We start from the raw sequence: 25462 nt of genomic DNA on the forward strand, positions 1-25462 counted from the left end.
TAGTTGTTATTATGTACGGAATTTCTGCGGCGTTTATGTTCTCCGGGGAACTGATTTTGAAGTGTTTACCTTGGTAAAGCAGTTTTTTGTTACCTAGATGAATCAATAAATGAACATCCGCAGTATACATACAAAATAACTAACGACAAATAAACGACAAACAAATGATCGGTCAGTGACTGAGTTGGCATCGCGTTTGGGTACTACCCAGGCGTAGTGTGTTCAATTCCTCGGCTGGCTAAGTCCCCCCACACAACACCAGCAATATTTCCCGCTTACTGTGGTGGCAGTAGGAGATTTTCAAATATCGTTAGGTTATTCGTAACCCGTGAATGTTTGTCTTTCTTTATAATAATTAAAATTTAAAAATGTTTTCGATTTTTGCTATAACGTTTTCGAACACAATAGGCCAGTCAATACAGCCTTTGAGGTGGCATTAATAGCGTAAATTCTTCAACTATTTCTACCTCCGTAAGTCTAAAATTAAACTTAAGGGCGCATAGCGTACACCGGCGTTGTGAAAGCGGGTTTCTTGCAGTGTCGGACCATATCCAAAACCCTTTATTACTCCCCGGAGAGACTACTTAGAACTGCCAAACTTAACAATGCAAAATGGAGCTTATGAACGAATGCTCCATTATTTTGAACTGTTGATTAATTTTTATCAACTTCATCTTAAGTCTGTAAATATGTTTAAAAGTGATTATTGGTTAAAATTCAATTATTTAAAAACATATAACAGTCAGTCGGAACGATTAGAAGAATGCAGAAAAGCTGTTCCTTTTTATAAAATTCTTTACAAAGCGTGACATTGTTTCAGCTAATTTGACGTAGAAACTACATATGATGGTTTTTTGAAAGCAAATTGAAATACATATTGTCATTTACGACTCTAATACTACGAAACTGGCGTGTTGTTTAATAACTAGAGCTCTAAAAATAATACAATAAGTTTACGAAACAGACGAATAAAGGAAAAAAAATGTTAACAATTAGCCTCCTTGAGGCGATATTCCAAAAACATTGTTGCTTTATTTTCCACATAATCAATTAATTAAAAATACGATTGTTGAACAATTGTATCGAAAAAACTGAAGCGATGCCACTATTGGAAAATGAAAACAAGCTAACGCTAATACTACGATTGATATCTGAATAACCAGTAACTTCAAAGTAACTTTCTTTCCTCCTTTGTATTGGACCTTCCTCAGCATTCCTAAAAATTAGGGGTACCATAGTCTCACTGGCCGATGAAATATTTGCAAATTTCACTTGCGAAGTATTGATTTCTATACGCATTGAAGATTAAACGACAGTAGTACAAGAACAGGTAGCCAGTGACAGTAGCAGTCTTGTCTCTGTAAAAACTCGTCATGTCCAAGAATAATGCATTATTTTGAAAGCTGTTTCTCGCTTTTCAACATTGCGCAAGTCTCGATAAAAAAAAAACCAGACGAAACAATAAGTGGTCTTCAGGTATGTGGTTATTTTCTGTAGTGGTAAAAGGATTTAAGATCTGTATTTTAAACAATCTGTTCCCAATAAGTTGATATCAAAAGGCATTAATGGGATATTTTTACAAACCTTGAATTTCGTAAAAAAAGTGTGGAAGATTTAAAGTTTATTTGAACTAAAATGTGTGATTATAATATCTTCATTCATAATTATTGATTTGAAATCCGCACATCATTCTGAAACGGTACCAACTGAGTACAACCTCATTTTATTTATTTTTAATAATTTTATTTGTAAATTTATAAATTTTTTTTTTTTTTTTGAAAAAATGTATTTGGTTTTAAGTTCAGCCGGGCTTTTACATGCATTTTAAAACTAGGATTTATCTAGTAAGCTATCGAAAATTATGCGAAAAATTAACTGATGAGAGAGATAAAGCTGATGAATATAAAATAATATTAGCTAAACATGTAACAGTAGTACGAAAATGGAATAATACTACATATAAGACAAATCACTAAAACTACATTACCAATGCAACCCTGAGGTGATGTCTCACAAAAGCGGCGCTATACAAATTATCCAAGAAATAAATAAATACCTACCTACACCTATTTTGTAGGATTCAAAAAAGCCCTGGTATGGATTACGCTTGGTTCTATAAATGGAGTCCATAAATATATCAATAGTACCCCCATACTTGATGCCAAGATCATGCATATTCTATTGCTCAGTGAGTGTGTCTAATAGTTGGTTGTGTATGTGTTGCAGAAGAATGTTATATTTTGTCTTGTATTCCAAGTCGGTACATTGAATTTTACAGTGGCAACGATGGCAGGACTGTCAATTAAGTTGTTAATGACTCTGTGTAACACAGCCAGGTCTTACATAATGAAATAAAAAACGCCACTGGCCGGTAAGACGGCTGTCACCAACTTTGCCTGGCGTGACGTCAATGCAGCCAAATTCACGAATAAGTCAAAATAAAAATATCTTTTTTATCGTCATTTTTTTCATACCTTTTTTTCGAGAATAAAGCAAGTAAACTTTTACATTTGAATATTCAGAATATAAAGTCGAAGAGTCTATTTGCTCCCAGTTTGATATTAGTTGGCAAAAATGAGATTTGAGGTGACAAATTTGAATTAGACCCTAGATTCGATATTGTACCAGACTGTAGCAAACTATTCTCCATTGCTCGAACCAACCTTGCAAAGATTTCTTGTTGAACATCTCAAAAATGTGGAACATACATATATTCAATGACTTGTATTTTTATATTAATATACTTTTCTCAAATATTCAATATGCAATAGATTGCTCAATCGACATGAAGATATAGTTCATGAAATAGATCACTCTTTGTAAGATTAAAATAGTTGAATTGATTTTTAAATTCAAGAACGAAAAAGCTGTGGATTTTTGTGATGACAATGTTCCAAAGTTTTATGTAATAAGACTAATAATATCTTCATTAAGAAACTATTAAATATCCAAATAATAAAGGCAGTGTCTTCAAAACAATTATTTTTATTTTTATTATACATGTATATACACACGGTGTCCGGAAACTCCGGATACAAGTGGAAAACTGGTGAATCTACGTAGAACCCAAAAAAATCTTTGTTTATCTGGGCATTTAGATTTCGTTTTTACCTTTTTCATTTTTTTTTGTCAAATAAAATTAATTTACTATTGAAACAATTAACAAAAGGAATATTCATCACACTAGATCGAATCAAAATTATAAAAAAAAACATGCCAACTTATAAAACCACATTTGGATAAATAAACTACTGTAAAAAAAGGACGACAGCATCCTTTACCGAGATATAAAACGAATAGAAAAGTGTAATGAGCATAAATCAAAAATAAAAATCTGGCTGAAAGAGACCAATAAAAACGCTAATGAAGACAAATAAAATAGAATAACTATTATTAAAATCACTCGAATATTTTGTATGTACAATGTTTTAATTGGTCAATTTAAAAAATGTACATTATCTTCTTTTTCAATGATTATACGAGTATAACGTTTGGCTAAGTTTCAGCAAATTCAAAATGAAACATGAAACAGGGAGTAAGATAATGAATACGTCTTGGTAGTAGATGGTAGGTGGAGACACTTACAGCTGCTTATGGTGTTCCTCGGGAAGGAGTATCGAATGAGCTCCTTGGAGAGCTGGCAGCGACTGAACACCTTGGCTGATGATGGACTATTGGAGGTCAGCCACAGGAGCATGGTGCAGAAGGCGAGCACCCTCACCAGGGACTGAGAAGGGATGCTGGGCTGGAGCATTTTGGTTAACCTGTTAGATAATTTAAAAAAATACATATATAATTATTATTACAGGGGTTAATTGTCGCGTCAATTAGGAGGCGTCAACTTCAAACAAAATAATTTCATCTCCTCACTCATCTGAAATATCAAAAGGTATTTATTATTTTTAGTAAATTTAACGGCGCAGACCCTTGAAAAATCACGGGATAGTCTGAATTCTTCAAAAGTCAGTTCCAAATAAGAAAATTCAGCATGAAAACTCGACCGATGTCGCTGAAAATTTCATTGTTTGTCCTTATCAGTGCTGACAGTATGTAGATAGTGGTTTGAATGTGAGAAAAAGTCGGGGACGCCCGAAGAACACTTAACGCAAGATCTCTGCATCGTAATGAGATAAGGAATCAAATTAAAGTTAATATAATGTAGATTTTTAACAGTAATATTGTGGTATACAGTAGTGAATGGTGGAAAAACTCTTGGACGCATGAGAAAGACATTAGCAACAGTGAAGAATTGCGGACTCCACTACTATAATGATATAATTTATCGGTTGTCTGAATTCTTCAAACAATCAATTCAATTTTGACAATGACACATAAATTCAAAGCAAATTCGAGTTCATTGAAACAAAGTTACGCAGGACAGATATTTAGTATTTTTGATGATATATCAAATAATGTATAGCTACGATGGAGATAAAAATGTTTTGGTGGTCAAATAAAATGATGAGTAATTTTCTTCATAACTTTCTCTGTTATTATTAGCACCCAAATGAAATTCATTTCCAAAATTTTTTAGCTTTTTCATCTGAAATGTTGATCATTGTTATAACATTCCTAACGTTGTTAAATAATATCGACTGTGTTTTGATGAAAACCCTTTAAGCCACATTGTTGGTAATATTATTTTTCAATGGTTTCATGTAGAATAATCTTTAAAGTACAACATGGCATAGTAATTTTTGCAGATTAAGGTATTTTCAGTACTAAAAACGAAATTTATAAATATGTATTTTTTTAAGTGATTTTAAGAAAACCGAAGATTAAATCTCTCATAATTATAAATAGAATGCAATATTCTACATCAAAATTAAGAAAAAAAAATAACCACATTCATAAAAAGATTTTAATAAAAAAATTTAGGAAAATGTAAATATTAGTTTTTATCGTCTCCTGTAATTTTTTTATTTATTTTATCGACATGTGTAAAGATTGTTTATAAAGGTAATAAATAAAATTAATTTGATTGCCACATGCTATTATGTAATAAAAATATAAATTCAAAAAATCTTAAAAAAGAAAAGTAAATGCCGCCGACGGGAATTGAACTCGCACCTTTTGATTGCCGGTCAGGTGCATAGAACCACTGTGCTACGTCGGCTATTTATTTTTAACCGCCAAATAGTTCAATAAATACTAGTATTTCATTCAATAATTATTGATTTTTGTTTTATTTCCACCGGAAAACCACCAACTATAATATGTTTGTGGGAAAGTTATTGTTAAATACTTAATTTCTCACTAGGAGGCGTCAAGATGTATTATATCTTCATTTAATGGTGACATTTTTTGAATTGTCTGATATAATATTTTTTTATTATAGGTAAACTTATGTTTACAGTATAAGGTTTTATACAAATAAATTGAAAAAATCTTCAGAGAAAAAAATAAATGCTGTCGAGGGAAATTGATTTTTATTTATGTTTCAGGCTAATAAATATTACTTATAACAATTTGTTTTTGATTGTATTAGCCGAATTAAGCTGGGAAATATCTACACGCAAACGCAAAATTACAATAAATATTCATAAAATAAGCGAATTTATCGTCCATTTTTAAATTGGACGTTTTTTTATATAATCCGATTTGGTCCGGAACTCAATCGAAATTGATTGATTTAAACAAGTCAATTGAGATTTTCACGGCCAAAAGTATTATAGTGATTTATTTTTGGGGTATTATGCCGTGTTATGTTACCTCTTCTTTAGCCAACGTTTTAGGCAGCATTTCAGTGTTTATCATCAGAGCAGATGTGTAATCCATCGATTACACATCTGTCAATCGGTTAGATATCGACCCTGTAATGTTGTTTGAAACGTTGGATAAAGAAGGAGGTAGTATAATAATACCTCAAAAATAAATCATTATGAGTCAATAAATTCATTATAGCAATAAAAAAGATTTTCATAAAAAAATCAATTGACGCATTTTCACCCGAAACGAAATATTAACATATTTCTCTATGAATATATAAGAAATATAATAATATATTTAGTACCTGTTTATTGCGTATTGTGGACAATACGACACGGTGTGGTGTCGAACTCTTCCAGCTGTATACTAACAAATTAGTCCCGCACTAATGCATGCAGACCCCCGAGAGATCTCTCGCGGTCATCTTACTATGTACCTACCACTTACTGTGTTGCAACCATTATAGCCGAATGGGACAGTGCTTGAAGCGAAGCGCGATTGTGTGTGCTTTTTAAAAGTGTAAAAAATTACAAATTAACATTTAATCGGATTTATAGCATTCTTTCTCCAGTGGAACAAAGATAGTTTTTTTAAGAATTTTGGAGTTTGAAGCGTTGCTATTGTAATGAAAGTCTGATTGACATCTTGAATGAGAATGAAGACATCATAGAGAGACAATAAATTAGGTATTTAGGAACTTGCAAGGTTGTCCAGAGTTCATTATCCACCTTCATACAAGATAATATATTGTGTTAAGGCGATGCACTACGTCGTGTAATATTTTAAATTGAGCCGCTATCAATAACAACCCTTACTTAAATGGCGATAAGGTTTAAATTCCCGCTTAACACCATCCGCCTGTTTTGAATGATGCAAGAAAAAATCATGTCAAAAAAGTGCCTTTTATTTTATTTTGTGGATGTTTAGGCATAAATATTTGATTTTTTTTTGATCATTTTATAAATAATTAATTTGCCACATTATACAATAAAATCATAACCGAAAATGGGTTCATATGTAGAAGATTTTGAACTTTAAAGCAGTTTTCTTAAGCTTTTACATTATTTTTTTCTGGTTATTTCTGATTATTATTTCGTTATCTCAATATCTTAGTAAGATATTCAATTTAAAGGGCCATACAATAAGATCATATAATATGATTTATTTATTAATTAACGGACCTCATCCAATATATAACAAAACGACACGAGATTTAGGAAAATGCAAAATGCAAGAGATGGTATATAAAAGCAGAGACAAACAGGGAAAACATAAGAAGATAGAAATGAAATAAAAGTGTCAAGTCAAGTCAGGACCTTGCCAAAACTAAAGTGATACAAAATATTCTCAATTGCATAGTGAGCGACAAAAAATATTTTTATATTTATAAAAAAGACTTATACCAAAAAAATAAAGGTCTTGACGTGAATTGACCATTCTACATATTCTAATTTAAACATATTTTTAAAATTATTATATATTGTAATTTCTGTAATTTTAGGCTTTGTATAAAAAAATAATGATATTGTTTTGATAGTGAATGTGCAAATGTGATAGTTGCAGACACATTAGTCTAGGGACATTTATATTTGTATATAAATTTATTTTATACTATACAAAAATTTACTTTAAATGTCCTGTTTGTATCTGAAATAAATAAAAAAATAATAAAATAAAATAAATGGTGAATTATAAGCATAATTAATGAATTATAATGATCAACAGTAGATGAATAAAAATCTGGGTTTTGACTGCAAATGATAACTTTCAAATTTTTTTGGACAGTAATCTAAATCTGTCAATCTTTAATATAAATAAAATTAAATTTAATGTAAATGGTCAAAATATAGTCATTTTTCATTTGATTTAATTGTTTGTAGTTAGTTGTAGATAGACCCTTGGAAAAATTACGCTATAAAAATCATCGAAATATTATTATTAAAAATAAGGTGTGTGACACACACTGTGTGTAGTTCAATAAACGATGAATTTCAACTCACTGGGTTTTGATTGAACGTTCTGAAAAAACTGACTTTGAACTTTTCGTGAATTTGTCTAAATTGCGGAACCTCTCAATAAGAATACTTTAAACACTTGCTTTGGTAATAGAATTCCTATAAAAACCTCCAAAAAGTTACTTCTTTTCAAATTAGAAGTTCGAGTGAATGTTTGAGAAGGAATGTATCCAAGACCTAAGTCAAGTAGTTTGTGTACCTCGAAAAAACTTCCCTAATAATTATTTGCCAGAGAACAAAATGCCTCAATATTAAAACTCTTTAATTTACTTTCATTGGGGAAACTTTGGCCGTAGGGAGAAGAATTTGTGCCCTTTCATGGACTTTATAACATCTGTTGAAAAAGTTTTTTCAATTCGGGTGGAAATCTCGAACTCGGGTCTCTTTAATGAAAAATATATAACATGGGAAGCTAATTTGTACTGAAAAAACATTGGAAACATTTTGGCCCCATGAGAGTGTATAATATATTTACTTTTCATGTACTGCATAAAAATTGTTTCCACATGTGTGGCGTACATAACTACGTAAATAAAAAAAAATAAATGTATCAGTCATGCGGTGAAAACATTTTACGAATAATATATAAAGCAAGGTGGGGAATTGACGAAGAACGGACGAAAGTATATGGACTAAATAGAAACCAAATAATCCAGGATAAATAGCATGGTCAATCGATAAAATTTTTATCGATTATGTCGGTAACTTGTCATTGACTACAGATCGCAAACGAACAAACGACTAAGAATTTTTATTTATTCATTTACTAACGGACCAAGTTCAATTAACATATTATACATTATACGAAGTTAATACAAGGAGAAATGTTACAATAAACGATGCCATGACAAAAATAGGGCACAAAAACAATAGATATATCAAGTCAAGACAAGAACAAGGTTTTGATGGAGTTCACGACTTATGCCATATCAATACAAAATATTACTGACAAAATCATTTAGGCTTAAACCAAAAAAATCAAGGTCTATTCTGGATATTGGTTAAAGAAGAAAAAAAAGAGGAGGTCATGAGCAAATTATTATTTCTGAGTCTACGGGAAGGGATATTATAATACATATAAGTCAATCATACTGTTCATAAATTTGAAAATGCAGATTAGATCAAAGTCCTTCCTACGTTTTTTCTAAAGAAGAAAGATTTAATTTTAGTTTAAGTTCATCGTATGAGTAATCGCTTCTTTCCAACCCTAACCTCCAAGCAATTCCTCTTAAGAAGTGATGCTGTACGGATTCGATATGATTAATGTGAACATCATAGAATGGAGAACAAATAACGCCGGCATATTCTAGATTAGGGCGAACCAACTTAATCTATGCAAAAATTTGAACAGATTGTAAATTTTGTCTTAATCCAATATTTTTCCTTTCGTAAAACAAATACGAAAACACTTTATGTATACCACAATAACGTACGACTTACCGCTAACTTATCACAAGAACACGACCCTACTTTATAATAAAACAAATTTACTTACATTGTTCCATCTAACTTTGGTAAGTTTTATGTGTGCCACGATCCGTGCCAACTTTCCAATGTTACTATTATTTACTTGGGGCAACTTGGACAGCTTTTGATGGATGGTTCTGATTATTGCTAAGTTTAGTTCTGTTGAGATAATCTCGATAGGTTATGGATTAATATTGTTATTATAACTGTTCCCATCACAAGTTTTAGGTGAACTCGTTTCAAATATAATAGTGGAGTTTTTATTTGTTTGTGTGAATCTTTGATAAAATCTTTAGTAGTTTGGAATTGTGTAAATCATTTGAGAAATAGTTAGAAACAGTAAACTGACTTACTTTTACTTAGGACATTATTCGATAATAAATGTGAAGCTATATTATTATTAATCTAACTTGAGGAGGTAGGTAGGTACGACTGAAAACAAAAAAAATAATTTTATTCGCGCATTTCTGAAATATTTCCAAGCCTATAAATATTTACATTTTTATAGCGAGTAACAGAGGCTGACTGCAAAAGAAATGATATCCCTTATGCATGTGTGTGGTAAAACCATGTATGATCTTTTGAAAAATGTGGAGATCCGTAAAAAATGCAAGGCTGATGTAAACGTAATGAGTAAGATTAAGAAAGGGACGCTTTGATGATGTGGGCATGTAGAGAGTATGAGCGAAGAATGGAGAGTGTTAGTTAGTTATATCTCCATAACAATCATTTGTTTTCATTTGCAGATATTTTTCAATGTAAACGATTGACTTTTTAAATGCTGATGCACATTTGGGTCATAATTATATTGAAGAAGCTCTCATCCTCTGCAATAAAACGACGTGATTGCACTCTTAATATTCCCCCCAGAATGTATGTTATTGCTTTAGTGCTTGCGAATGCGACTAAGAAGCAATTTATATTAATATCCTTCCTCGAACCCTTGGGAAAGATTGTAAATGAGAAGGGAATTCAAATATCTAGAAAATTGTTTGATGTTCCAAAGAAGCAATTTTATTCTACATATTCCTTTGGCGTTTTACGGAGGCACTATTTCCTCCGTACAGGAGTCCTAAGGATGTGCAATGAGTTGTATTATTCAGACACTGCGCTATTTAAGGACAATATTTTTACCTCCTGTGTCGACTAATGGAAATTTTTGCTAAAAGAGCAATATAATATAAATAGTATGGAAAAATAATAATGTTGCAATATTGCACATGTGACTAATGATTTTACAATGCAAGATCAAAGAAGCACTGAGCATATGGTGGATTTAGTTCTTTATTAAATTTAGGTAACTTTGGAAAACGGAAGATAAGCGTAAGAGACAGTGAAATTTTCAGGCTTCGATTACTATCATCATTTGCTTTCATGTTTGATTGGTTGACATTAGACGTAATACGGGTCCTCTTCAGATTTTAAACAATTTTTAATGATTGTTATGTTTGGTGGCTGATCAAACAACCCAACACAACACAAAATTTGACAAATCGCTTTCGCGACAAGAATCAACGGTTGACGAGCATAGACATACATTATATCAATGTTACAGAGGACCCTTCAAATATAGAAAAATCTAAATGGCCCTGATTATCGAATTGTGACGATGTCATGTGAATTTGAAAAAAAAAAATTAAAACAAAAAAAAAAAAATCAATCATTAATAGTATTTAAAAACATTTATTTTTTTGGTTTGACTGAGGATTGAAACTTCCTTCCCAGGGACTAGAGATGACCGGGCTAACAACTGAGCCAAATCCAGATTGGGTAGGACCGACACATATTTCGTATATTTTATGCCGTAATGATATCCAATTACACAGAAATGTGTGTTTGTTTGAATGTGTATGCGTAATTACCACTAAAATAAAGAGTTCATTGCAACTGACAACGAGTGTATCTGCCGAGTTTCAGCCTGATCGGATGTAAAAATTCAAAAAAATATTTACTGCACAAAAATACAGTACAAAAGGTATAGCTTATAGGTTACATCCTATTTCTTCCAGCTAACCCAACAAATACACATTATATTACATAACCCAACAATTACATGTTAACGTGTTGGTATGTAAAGAAAAAAAAAAAAAAAAAAACAGAGGTATTTAATTTATGTAAGGTATTCATTTAAGGTGTTATAACAATAGTCAGGAAGTGGGTTAATTTCCGCTTCAAAGATTTACTTGGAAATAGATATAAAAGCTTTCAGAAAGTTAATAAACATTTTTTAATATTACAAATTAAGTTGTACAGTGTACAACTTAATTACTTACAGTCAACTTACAGTCAAACGTTTAATTTTTAAATAATAACTTACAGTCAAACGTTTAATTTTTAATATTTGAACACGCTTCAATTCCAATCAATCAACATTTATCAACACTGTAAATCAAAACACATGAATATATTAATAATCACTCCTCTAATCATTTTGATTTAGCCTCGGAAACGGTTCACTAATAATAGTTGTGTGATTATTTAATTGAATTGTAGAGCTTTAGGAACACAACACACAAATCGTAAATCGCGCAACCATTTGAGCTTTGACAGTTCAATAATCAAAATTATAATTGAGGCTGTAATTTGGTCGTTTCCCAAGAGATATCGCCATGTCACGCAATTTGTTAAATTGCTTTTTGAGGTTTTAGAAAGGTTTAAAAAAATCGATTTGATACAAAAATGTATACACAATTTATGTATAATAATTTATTAATTTATTTACACACTGTATAGCGCTATAGTTCCTCAAATTTGACATTCAGTCGGGACTTATGTTCGATTTTCATACATGAAATATTTTATACCCGTCGAGTCGCAATGGCGTGATAGATCTCATTAAAATTGCTTTGAAGTTTCATAAATTATTGTTTAGATCTCGTATTAGACTAGTATTTCTGTGAGCAGTAGACCTCGCGTCAACAGCGTATATAATAATTTTCTCTTATTAATTAAATCAAAATCAAAATTTCGGTAGGTAGGTACTTAAATACCTACCTACTTAATTATATTTTTTTTGTAACATTTTACAGTTCGATATAAGGAAACATGTAGGTACCGTAATATTGACAGCTCGTAGTAGAATCCACGTTCAAGTGAACTCTGGACGAATAAAATGATACATCCAACACGGCCACCATCATGAACCGAAAAAGGAACACACAAACAGATTTACAGACGAAATCCCAAACGGTCGCGTTAAAACAGGATTTTGGTGGTCAATTCAACATTGTTAATCTCCAGTTTGTTTCTAGATTTCATTTGACTAATTGTTTATTAATATAAACTCTAGATATGCTTTCATCAAGTTAAACACACATTTAGGTAATTAATGAAGAGCCATCTTTGCGAATTCTCAACACAAGTCTTCACTTAAACTCTAAAAATAAAAATAAAATACTTCTAAACTCTCTGCCAATCCCCATTAGCATCCGGTATTATCGTTTGGGGTGGATGTGCTCAAAATATTATCGATCATCAACAAAAATCCCAAAAAAACGGATATTTGTTATAAACAGGATAATAATAGCAATAAATTAAAGAACAATTAATGTGTACACAAAAACACTATTGTAAGTGATGCAGTTATTGATGTAAGCGCAGTAAGACAATGCATAATTCAAAAGAAATATATTCCAGTGTATCAAAAGTTGAACTAATTTATACTAGGCTTGTATAAGACCTGTCAAAAGTCAAAGTATGAGGTGTCAGTAGTGAGTTTATTGTTACCCACAAAATTAATTGTTCTTCATCGAGTTTAAAGTCTCAAATATACGTCAACTCCATCTAAAACTTTTACTAAAACATTTCTTGTACACATTCAACAATAAAACCCTCTTACAACATAATTACACCACCAGAATTATATCCGACCGACACTACAAAGTACCTACACGACATACTACGTCACCACAAAGACAATTGATCTTATATACTTTTATATCTTCAACCTTCTCCATGATAACTTAAAAACCGAAACCCAACTCCACACAAAAATAAAGATTAATAACAATATGGATAATTAAATCTCAATCATTATATCAATACATTCTACACTCTGACAACTTTCTCTGACATATTCAAGTAAATTAAACTTTTCTCGTAGATCAAACAAAGGGACATTGCATTTGCCTATAGATTTTAATTTACTGGTGCTTCAGTATGTGAAACAGTTCAGATTTGAAGATTAAACAATCAAAATTGAAACAAATATATAATCAAATTATTGAACTTTTTATTTACTTTTATTTAAGGTAGGCACTGTAGGCTAGCTCTTACAAAACTGCTAGGAAACTATTTGTGCATAGACATGAAACTAATAAGCCTTCTAGCAAAATAAGATTTCTGCATTCAGCTGGTGATGCTTATGTCTTGAAGTTATTTAGTTCAGCCGATAATGATGCAGTAATAGAAAGTGATATCCTTTTCAAAAGCTGCTATTAATTCATTCAATGATCCTAATAAATTGTTGCGTAATGTATGCTGATAACACAAATGTCACGCAGTTGGTAACGTTAGTCAATGATGCGACTAGCTGCTATTGCAAACACACGTGATTTATTGATAAAAGGTTTGCCCTAGCTATCGTAACAAGGGCTGTCACAAGGTATACTTCCTAACTACGAATGCAATACATAAAAAAATAACGAAACTTAATAATGACTTAACCTTTAGTGTGCCAAGAAATCCGCCGTTGATTTGCGACGTACCCTTCGTGTTTTGGCGAATTCACCGTGGATTTAGTGGTAGCTCACCGCACTTGCCCCGATTTTATGTTATTTTGAACCCCAAATGCTCCTAGCGTACTAAAATATATTTTGTTCGCTTAGCAAGGAAATATTCTATCTTAATATTATTCTAGTTTGTCGTTTGGCTTGCAAATATGTTTAGTTTATCGGATTTATCCCAAACGTATATGTCCAAAGTGAATTTTTAAAATTATTTTTATTGTGTAGAACAAATATGATTTAAGATTTTCACGGCCAAAAGTATTTTTGCTATTTGTTTTTGGGGTGTTATGCCGTGTTGCACTACTCCTTTTTTAGCCAACGTTTCAGACAGCATTGCAGTGTCCATCATCAGGGCAGATGTGTTAACAACATGATGATTGACACTGCAATATTGTCCGAAACGTTGGCTAAATAAGGAGTTAGCGCAACACGGCATAACACCCCAAAAACAAACAACAAAAAAAACAAAAATTGTGTAGAACGCTTATTTAGCAGAAATATGTCATAAACAAAAATAATTTATTTTATTAAAATAGAATAATTTTTTAAAACAAAGTGCTGGTATAGATTAAGCTTTATTCTAGAAATGGATTCAGTTAATATATCAAAAGTACCACTAAACTGTCCAGATCGCGCATCCATTGGTTAATGAGTGTGTCTGATTGTTGGTTGTGTATGTATTGCAGAAGAATGTGACATTTTGTCGTATGTTCCTAGTTGGCACATGGAATTTAATAGTGGCGACGATGGCAGGGCTATCAACTAAGTTGTTAATGACTATGTGTACACAACCAAGTATTATCAACAAGGCTATCAATTGGCTTAGTTTGTTAAGGTTGTACCAGAAAGCAACTTGATTAAACGTAAATATCTCACAAGCCGTGCTTCAAAATCAAACAATATTTTAAAATTATTTTCAGCGCTACTATGAAAGGTGAGATAGCGAACGTGGCAACACATCAATAAGAAAGACAGCCTAATATGAACTTACCTAATAGGAGTGTGTCGTCTTATACAGTATACCGTTTTCATCTTATAGTGTAAGCGAGTAAGCGTGTATTGTTATCTCAGTCAGTCCCGTGATATAGAATCTAGCGTTCGACAAAAATACGAAAACGCTGCCCCCTATCGTTTATTTCGTTCATACGCACATATTTTTTGACTGTCTATCTTTGTCACACTTGAAAAACGTTTGAATTAATTATACATAAGAGTGTTTGCTACTTGCCGAATTTGATCTTGAGTTTGCGAGACAATAACAAGTCTAGATATATTGTAACGTCGTTGATTAACTGCTTTTCGAAGTATTTTTCACCTGTTAGTAGGTTTAGCCGCTAAAAGACGAAATAATGTATTTTTCGATTCTAAAATAGCAGTGCAATATTAATTGCTAAATAAAGATTTGCGTTTATCATGTCAAGTCAAATTTTTTATTGAGTTAGGTCAAGCCTTTATTGGAGTAGGTCAAGATATATCTTTGTTGAGATCGTTGATGTCATCAATGGCAAAGTCAGACATATTTTGGGTTAATTCTACCTCATCTCATATGGTCATTCGGTCAGGCCAATTTTAAGGCATATCATATTATCTTTATCGAGTCCGGTAATATATTTACTGAATAAGTCATAACGTATTGGCAAGGTCGTGATTTTATAGACCTGAGTCCTGTTTTTATTAGGATTGGTTAAATCTTGATTGAGCAAGGCCATGTATTAATCGACTTGATAAAATTGGTCCAACGGGTATAATTAAAATTTAGTGGGGTCATCGTTATTCAAACGAAGCTCATAATAATTTCTGAACTAGCAAATCCCATGAGTACTATTTTAGTTCAATCTTGAAACAAAAATGGTTAAATTTTAATTTAAAGATATATAAATCTTATGTTACTGACATAAAGGAATCATGAAAGTTTAATATGTAAGACATTATTAGCGATTCTTACGAAAATTAGAAATAGGAAAGTCAGAAAAAAGACAGGGCCGCATCTAGAACTTAAAGCTAAGACCTTCGCCTAGCCTTTTTTTATTTAATTTTTTTTGTGTCAAATTTTTGTTTAAGAATATTTAATATTGTCTTCAATAATTAAATATTACAATTTAAGATTTCATTCATAACGTTATTTAAAAAGTAAAAAAAAAACTTATTTTAATTTTTGCCCTGAAAATGTTTCATATCAATATTTTGTTTTAACCCTTTAAATATCAGAAACCCAAATTCGTATGATGTTTGGGGCCAAATTTGGTCTCCTAATAATTAAAGGGACAGCGCTTGAAAAAAAATAATATCATTTTTGTTTGCGGTGACATTTTGGTTGTTGTTTTTTTCGTGTCTTCTGGTCACTCAATCGGATAACCCAACACCGACACTCCAATACCCACTAATTTATTTTATTTTATAATTAACTGGAAACCTTAACGGTACCTACATTTGTTTTTAAGGCGATGCACTAAGTACTAATTTAAAATCATGTGTTTTTGGTTTGAAAATTTGGTCGCCTAGAAATGTTTCAGATGCTTTAATTAAATACTGCGAGTAGAATACGTCCTGGCCTCTGAAAAAATCGAGTATTTTTTAGATAAGTCTTTTTATAAGCCCAGAAAAAAATAATGTATAGACCTCTGAAAACTGCTTTAAAGTTCAAAATCTACTACTAACGAACCCATTTTCGGTTATGGTTTTATTGTATAATGTGGCAAATTAAGTTATTTATAAAATGTTTGTGCCTAAACATCCAAAAATAAAATAAAAGGCACTTTTTGGCCATGTTTTTTTCTTGCATAAATCAAAACAGATGGATGGTGTGAAGCGGGAATTAAAACCTTATCGCCATCTACGTAAGGTGTTTTATTGATAGCGGCTCGATTCATAATATTACACGACGTAGTGCATCGCCTTAAATAACTCAATCACTTTTTTTGTTGTTTGTTTTTGGGGTGTTATGCCGTGTTGCGCTAACTCCTTCTTTAGCCGACGTTTCGGACAGCGTTGCAGTGTCCATCATCAGGGTAGATCTACCGGATCTGCCCTGATGATGGACACTGCAACGCTGTCCAAAACGTCGGCTAAAGAAGGAGTTAGCGCAACACAGCATAACACCCCAAAAACAAACAACAAAAATGCTTTTGGCTGTGAAAATCTAAAAACTTACCTAACTCAATCACTGGTTAACGCAATGTAGGTAAGTCTTTTAACTCCCCGTATAACGGGAATCGCGCTCAAATACTTACGACATCGATTTGTAATTAGCCAGTATTTGCTACCCACTGTTTGTGTAATATCCTTAATATTAGAATAAAAGTTCACCTATAGATGGCGTTTAGCTGCCAAGTAATGTAGTAAGTTCCAACCGCCTGCTTATTAAGATATCGGAGACGGAGTTTTACTAAATAAGAGAGTTTGTGAGAAACTTCGGTGAAAATCTTAAAAAACTTAAGAGCATTACGTTTTTCAAAGCTTCTGCACAGGTAAGAGGATTAGAATTAAGATATCCTTTTCGTACAACTCTAGAAAAACAGTAATACTAAAACCCAACCCTACTCACAAGGACTCGAGAAGGTACAGTGACCGACCTCAATCTGAAGAAAGGATAACTTGACTATTCAACAGTTTAATGTAGGTACAACGTCTCCAGAGTACAGAGTACAGTAATCCCAGGCAACAAATTGCAGGATGCACCGGTACAAGCACAGGAGCGGGCAATTGGCCCTATTTGCCACTAGTTGGGTAATAAGTGAAGTACCTACCGGCCATTGCCATACTTGTGACTTGTGACAGACAATGGATGGAGGTAGGTGCTGGGCACAATGTCATCACTTGCACTCTTATTGGATTGATTGAAGGATGCTGCAATCTTGGGTGTCGGGTGGACAGAAATATACGTAAAATAATATCCAATTTAATAAAATAAAATAAAATACATTTTGTTTTTAATAATTTTTATAAAAGGTTTAGCTTTACTCAAGCATCTTAAAGCAATTATTGAAAAGTATTTTATTTTATTTTATTAAATATGTCAAACCACAAAGTGATTGCTTTCTACAATCATAATATTCAATTTATTTAAATAACTTTAAACGTTATAGACATCAAGGTAATTATATTAATTAAATCACTAAAGAAGAAAGATAAATTAACCCATTAGACCTATCGCATCTTGACCGTATATTTTTGAATGTCGAGTCAGAAGAATTTGCGTGAATTTCCGCTTTGCAATAAAATCCGAATAAATGAAACAATAATTTTATCTTTTTGTTTAAAAAATTATTTGTTAAAATAATGAAATATTTCAGAAAATTAATAAGTCTATATTGCTAAACGTATACTACATAAACATAAGCCTAAACTATATTAAGACCTTTTAAAAAGTTACTTACATTTAACCAAAAATTTTACCCACATCTAACCCAAAATTAATAAATGATCATTAATCTTTTGCGGAAACTTTTATTTCGTTTTTTTAACATTCCTAATAGTTTATACAATATCGATATCATCAGATAAAAATAAAAATGAAAATCGTAATAACACATTGAAATAAAAAAAATTTCACGGATATATATATATATTGTTACTTCTTGAATAAATGCAAAATCAAATCACGGGGTCATTTTAATTTAAATAAATTTAATAAGAATAAAAATTTTATTATTGAAGACAATATTAGCGATTTCTAAACGATGATCACATTTAGGATGTGACCGTATCCTTTTCTGATTTTTCTGTTTCAGATTTTTGTTTAGAAATCGCTAATATTGTCTTCAATAATTAAATGTTACAGGTTTTACTCAATAAAGGTTTGGTTGAGGTTTTACTCAATAAAGTTGAGGTTTTACTCAATAAAGTTATTCCGAAAAATAAATAATATTTTTGATTTATTCACATACTACCCAACTTACATTTATTTGATGATGATTTTATTAATTACAAATTTTTTTTTTAATAGTAACTGATTAATTACCGCTCATTGTAATATTATTTTCTGTGGGTACTTATTTGTCTATACTAGTGTGTTTTTTTTTAAAATCGTTAATTTTCGTTGTACATTTATCCTGACGAAGAAACCATTGGTTTTGAAACATGTCGAATGTCGATCAAATCAAAAGGTGATTAAATAGTGGTGTTTACGAAGTTATTTGTTTTTTTAAATTTAAATACATACTTTTTTACATTCGCTTCACCATATTTGGGGGAGCTTTGTGGAGGGTTTTTTCATGGAAATGAAGGAGAGGAAAAAGGTCTGAGGGATGGGTAAGAATCTGAAGTGTCCAGGAGTGATGAACGTATGAATCCATCCCTCACACTGCGGTGCAAGGCGATGGTCCAGAGAGTCCGGCTGGATAGGTCGAAAGGTCTTCCTCAACCAGTCTATCCTTATTCGGCCCGCCATGTAGTAGGTGTACATGTACAAACGCATCCACCGCCAACCTAGACAAACTTACCCCATGAACCCGGGCATAAAAAGTCACAAAACTTTGCGAACCACTTGAAGTGTCCTATGGCTCTTAAACTTTGCACTCTTCCACACATCGAACTTAAATATTATGTCAGATTCATCGTCAATTTTTTTCCATTATTTTACTGAGATTATTGTGTAAAATGTATATGATTCTTAACAGAGAGCTAAACATGTTAAATTTATGTCCAAAAAAGCTGTGGAAAAATATTGACGTAAAAACGTGTTTATACAGGCGTGACTTACTCGACAAAACACACAACGACCCTAGCCGTAGTCCTAGGTTTAAAATAAGAGCCTTAAAGCGAGGGTGAGTATGTTCTGCCCTTACGCGAGATATAATACCAGTGATATCGCAGAGTGTTTGCCAGAAATATGATTTGAAGCTTGCTCCGAACACAGAAATACTATAAAGACAGAATGGACATTGGTATATTACTCCATTTAAATTGTATAATAATAATAATTTATTCCAGAATCTATGCAGGGGTAGTGCAATGCAATACATTCCATATTTGAAATAATATACATAATTAGACCAAGAAAATAAATAATAATATAGGTGATTCCGACAGGCACAAAAAGGGGAATTTAAGTGAAAAAAGATAAAATATTACCACAAAAATGAGTTTAAACAGCCGTTTATGGAGGATATTTGCATATTTTCCGTCTCCAGAGGGCCATCAGAGGGGACTCCATCCAGGAAACCATGGCAGTGATGATTTTGTTACTTGATTGGCGTAGTCTGCGCCATAAGCTTCCCATGTGATGGCGAAGAAGCGCTCTGAAAGAGTGTACTCGTCCCTCCAGGAACATTTCCGTGGCGCTGCAATATCTCGATAGGCGTAATAGTTGGCGATAAGCATTATTGTAAGCGACTTTTAGCTTATGCCATTGGGATGCAGTGTAATCCACCCACAGTTCTAACGTGTACAACGAAGTGCAAAATGCGTTGAAGAGTATATTTTTCACGTTTGTACTGCAAAAGTGAAAACGCCTTGAGAGCATACCTGCTCTAACGGATATCGCTCTTCTTTGCCTTTCCATATCCTCGATGTCTTTCAAGTCGTCTGTGATAATATGTCCCAGGTATTTAGTAATTCGTAGGCTTTGGCTTTTAATTCCCTTTGTGTTAACTTATTTATATGTATTAAGTTTATTTTTTTTAAATAGTACCTGAACAAGTCCCAGGCAATTATTGTAACACAATTTAAAATAGGCTATCTTTTCAGCACCAATTTCGTGAATTTTAAAATTTCATTCGAAAAGTGAAAAATATCTTAAAAATAGATAACTAGAGTTATTTATCCTGTATCTTATTCACCTGATCACATAAATTAAACCTTAATACGTAACACTTAAAAATAATAGTAAAATAAACTTTAGGAGCAATTGCAACAATGACAATATTAATTTCCTTGACGTAAAAGACTTGATTTCTCTCTGTTCATTTGAATTTTTCATTATAGACCAGACATTCAACATTCAAACACATTCGTAGGGGCAAATAAGGTCATAATATATTATACCAACACGTTTTTCATAATAGAATCAAGAAAATATTGTTTGAGATGCCATACATTTCACCTCAATACATTTTAAAATAATATCGCGTACATGTATCCACATTTTCGTCGATAATTTATACGGATTCAGAAAAGATGTTCTGCTTTTGCTAAAAAATATGATATTATGTATTACTTGCATCTCCATTTGTGTCTTTTTGTCTCTATTTGTGTCTTTCTTGTCTCTTACCGTTTTGTACTATATTTCATTTGAGTGAGCTTATATAAAATTTTGTATAATTTCATTAATTTTTTTTTAAAAGAAAGACAATTATTCCCGGGTTACGAATAAATTGACAATTTTAGAAAATTTTCTACTACCTCCACAGTAAGCGGAAAATGTTGCTTGTGTTAAGGATTTAGCCAGCCGAGGAATTGAACACACTACGCTTGGGTGGGATCCAAACGCGATGTCAAGTCAGCCACCGACCGGTCTAATTTAATCTTTACTAGCTGGTTGGTCCGACGATTGGATTGCCTTGATAGACCGTCTTCGCCTTGCAAAAATATCAACAGATATTTTAGGGCACCGTAGCAGCACTGTTTTTCAGCCAAACTTTGTTGTGTATTGCTTCGGTGTTAAATGGCGATGAAAATAGTTTCTCCTTTGTTCTTTCCAGTAATTATTTTTGTCTCTATGATGTTGTTTTGCAATTGTTTCACACATAATCTTGCATCATTGCAATGAACAGCATAATTGGTGAGCCGGCTTTCAAGATTAGGCAGTGCGACAGTGTGCGAACTTGATTTGTTTTTGTCAAAAAAACTCTGGCTATTGTGTCATGACGATCGAAGCCTACCTGTTCGTATTGTAATTCTTCTTTAATTTCTAGCCATTAAAAATTGAACGTAAACGTTATGAATAAATCGGGTAAACCGTGTTATCTCACGGAAGTCATTGCGTCCTGTGCGTATTCGTGCATATGACGCGAACTGCCAGTGAATGTTGATAGCAAGATGACTAGTCTTTCCATGTCATCGAATTTATAATTTATATTTATTGTTCATTAAGTATAGCATTCCATAAATTAATGTATTCATCCGAATACAAATTTTCGTTGATTATGGAGAGTAAATAGCAATCGTTCAGTTTCAATTTTAGCATACATATCACGACGAATTGCTGGAACAATTGACTTTTAAAAACTTTCACTCGAATAATCGCTTAGACTTTTCGCAATATTTACCCTGGCGTGCCGAATTACGCTTTATATAACACTCTAGAGAGAACCTTCCAGAGCTTTCTAGGGCATTCTGGAAACTTCTTTGAATCTTTTGGAACCTTCTGAACTCACCGATAAACTCTGCCATTCAGTTTGGAACCTTATGGAACTTTTTGGAAGCTTCTGGAACTTTCACCTTCCAGAACTTTCAAGAGAATTCTCGAACTTTCCGGAACCTCACCAGACTCACCAAAACACTCAGCCACTTAGTTTGGAACCTTATAATTTAAATAATTAATCGATTTACAGAGTGTAATCATTAATTTTAACTAAAATAATTCATAAAATAAGTTTTCACTGCTTTTGAGTTTTTAATGTTCCTCTTCTATAAAAGCTGGAGCTTGTGTCTAGAAGACTGGTGAGCATAAAGATGAAGAATATTTAGTGTTTGTAATTATGATTAAAGGAAATATGAATATTAAAATTTATAATTAATCAAAAATATAGTTTCATCATTTTGGTATTTAAACCTTCTTGAACTTTTTCCTTCCGGAACCGTCTGGAGCATTCGAGAACCTTCACTAACTTTCTGGAGCTTTCCAGACTCACCGGCACAGTCAGCGAGCCCATTCTAAAATAATCTGAAGCATTCGCGGCCTTCCCATAATAAAGCACCTTTTCATCACTTACTCCCACCTACGCTCAGCCACCCCTACCAAACTCTCTTACTTTCGATGTGACACCAAGGGCTATCTACCACCATAATCACCGGTGGGTGGCAGTGGCTGGCTGTGAAGAAAATCAGGCGGGTAGGGGGGTTTCTTTTCATAATATATATAAGATTAGATTAAGATGTATAAATATTAATATATCCTATGTCTGAGTAGATTTTTGTAATTGTTGTACCTATTTGTGTATTAATTGAGTTGTTATAACTGGAATGTTTGCACGTAAGTGAGGTCGTTTGTAAGAACCTAGTATGAATAAATAAAAATGGTTTATTATTAAAAACACCAAGAAGCAAACCAATAAAAAAATTATGCGTCCATCTTGGCAGTTCAATTTTTGATTTCCCTTAATTTTATATTTACCTCTTTGCAGTAAATAATTCTATGGTTCTTTAAGTGTGGGAAGTACGTACGAGTGGGTTGTATGCCAAACAAAACAAACTGGACATAGGAGAGGTTCTCAGGGGATGTCGATAAAGTAGACTCTGTTTTGACCAGCTCTTTCTTATTTGAGGAGGGTGGCTGGCTAGGAACCTTTTCAACCTGCGTATAATGGACATCAGATAAATATTCACGCTTTATGAATTCATTAAATCTTTAAAGGACAGATTCAAATTCCAAAAGACTGTAAGTCCAAAATGAAACAGAATAGTTTAATCGTTTGTTTTTCTGAATTTTTTTTTAAATATGATGAAGGTATGTTTAATTTTATTTTTATGTTGAAGAATAAATTTTTTATAACGATTTAAAATGAGCTATTTTAGATTTGACTCCAAAAGGACAGTTCGTTTTGGACATGTTCACCGGTCTACGTTGGTGACAGCCGTCAAATGCTACGAATAAACAATACAAAATTTCCTCGTGCTGAGCCGCGAAACTCCGCTTGTGCTTTCTTTGTTCCTTTCCCGTAATTCGTGGCTCAGCCCGCGGAAATATTGTGCTGCTTTTTTCTCATTCTTAGCAGACGTTATGTCATAAAGACGTCATAGCCAGTGAAAATACTGCTTTAAGGTTAAACGCGACGCTCGTTATATTCTATGTGTTCATAGATGGCGTTAATTAATTTATTTTATTCAAATACCCTTTTTGTATGGTATTGCTTTACAATATTAAGACAAATTATTTGTTTGCGCCCGTACATATGAATTGTGAATATGAATATATAGTTTTGTCCGTATAAAAACTCAATTCTTTAGAGAAAAGCATACAAATACAAAATTGTACGGATGATTCAATCCAATATTGTATTTGTATGTCGTATTTGAAAGAATTGAGTTATTTTACGGAAAAAAAGTATTTATTCATATTCATATTGCATATGTACGGGCGCAAACAAATAATTTATTTATTTATTTGTTTAACGCCCAGAGGGCTTTTACATGTAGGTGGTACAATTTTAATGAAAGACGGTTTTGAAACATGAGAAAGAAATAATAAAAATAAAATTACATTAAGAAATAATATATGCAAGAAACAAAATTAAAAATTACAAGAACATAAATTAAAAAATACAGCGATTTGACTGGTTTACAAAAATATAACTTCCATTTAGGAATAGTGTTGAAATAAGTCTTTTAAGTAATCCTCAAAATTCGCAAAGTAAATATTAAATATATCGACATCACCTAAGTATTTCCCATAGTGTGAAACCGTTGTATCGGGGAGTTCACAATGTAATTGCGCTTATGTGTGTTGCAGTGGAATAGTGTATTTTGTCATGTTGTTATTGTAGGTATTCGTAAGTTTATGAGTTGCAGAACTTCGCAACAGTCGAATTTAGAGTTTAGAATCTTGAATAAAAAAGTTAAGTCGTATATTTTACGCCTGTCTTCCGATGTGTGTATTTTTAGAGTATTTAATAAGAAATGATATTGTAAGTCTTCTAGTGGGATATTTAATTTAAAATTTATAAAAATTTGTCTTAATATCGTAAAGAAAAACTTTGCACAAAGGTATTATCAAGTTTGATAAGACCTTCAGAAGGCGAAACAGCTTACCAGCTGTTAATTTATTGAACAATAGGAAAAAAAGAGACTGAAAAAAATAAAAGATATAATTTTTAATACATTTTATCAAAGTTAACTTAACATCATCTTCACTGTTTTTATGCCCAATTTTTGTCATCTATGTATTTTTTTAATGATCCTTTTTTGTAATGTGTTGTAATGGCCTTCGTGGTCGGTTCAAATCCCGGCGTGCGCAAATAAATTTTATTTGATAAATTTGTGTCATTTCACAAATTACTCATTTAAAATAATATAAATGAGTAATTTGTGAAATTATATGTATATATATGGTCTTACACCAGGGCGATACTGAGAGCATTTCCTTCCCCTCCCCACAAACCCCAATTGGGGATGCCATAGTCTCACTGGCTTCAGACGGTTGGGAGTAGTTGTGAAAATATGCGCTAAACAAAATTAGATATGGTCCGTTAATAAATAAATAATTTTGTTCGAGGTATCTTATAACTCAAATCAAATTAAGCCGATGCCATACGTAGTAATGCAAAACCATGTGTTTTAGGTTTGAAAATTTTGTCGCCTAGAAATGTTTCAGATGCTTTAATTAAATACTGCGAGTAGAATACATCTTGGCCTTTGAAATAATCGAGTATTTTTTAGATTAGTTTT

General features: G+C 32.2%; 2 protein-coding genes across 2 annotated transcripts in view; one reads left to right on the plus strand and one right to left on the minus strand.

The window, feature by feature from the left end:
- LOC149411867 (lysozyme-like) overlaps positions 1 to 6056 on the minus strand; it is a 44618-nt gene extending 38562 nt beyond the window's left edge. The window contains exons 1-2 of the mRNA XM_089646419.1: positions 6014 to 6056; positions 3586 to 3764 (exon numbers count right to left, since the gene is read on the minus strand). Of these exons, the coding sequence (XP_089502545.1) occupies positions 3586 to 3754 (169 nt within the window). The 5' untranslated portion in view covers positions 3755 to 3764; positions 6014 to 6056. The remainder of the gene's footprint in view (positions 1 to 3585; positions 3765 to 6013) is intronic.
- Positions 1 to 25462, plus strand: part of Lrt (Leucine-rich tendon-specific protein) — a 311734-nt gene that overhangs the window by 120721 nt on the left and 165551 nt on the right. The window lies entirely within an intron of this gene.

The sequence above is a fragment of the Hesperophylax consimilis genome, chromosome 24, assembly GCF_061612785.1.
Source record: "Hesperophylax consimilis isolate HC1 chromosome 24, BYU_Hcon_1.0, whole genome shotgun sequence".
Taxonomy (NCBI): Eukaryota; Metazoa; Arthropoda; class Insecta; order Trichoptera; family Limnephilidae; genus Hesperophylax; species Hesperophylax consimilis.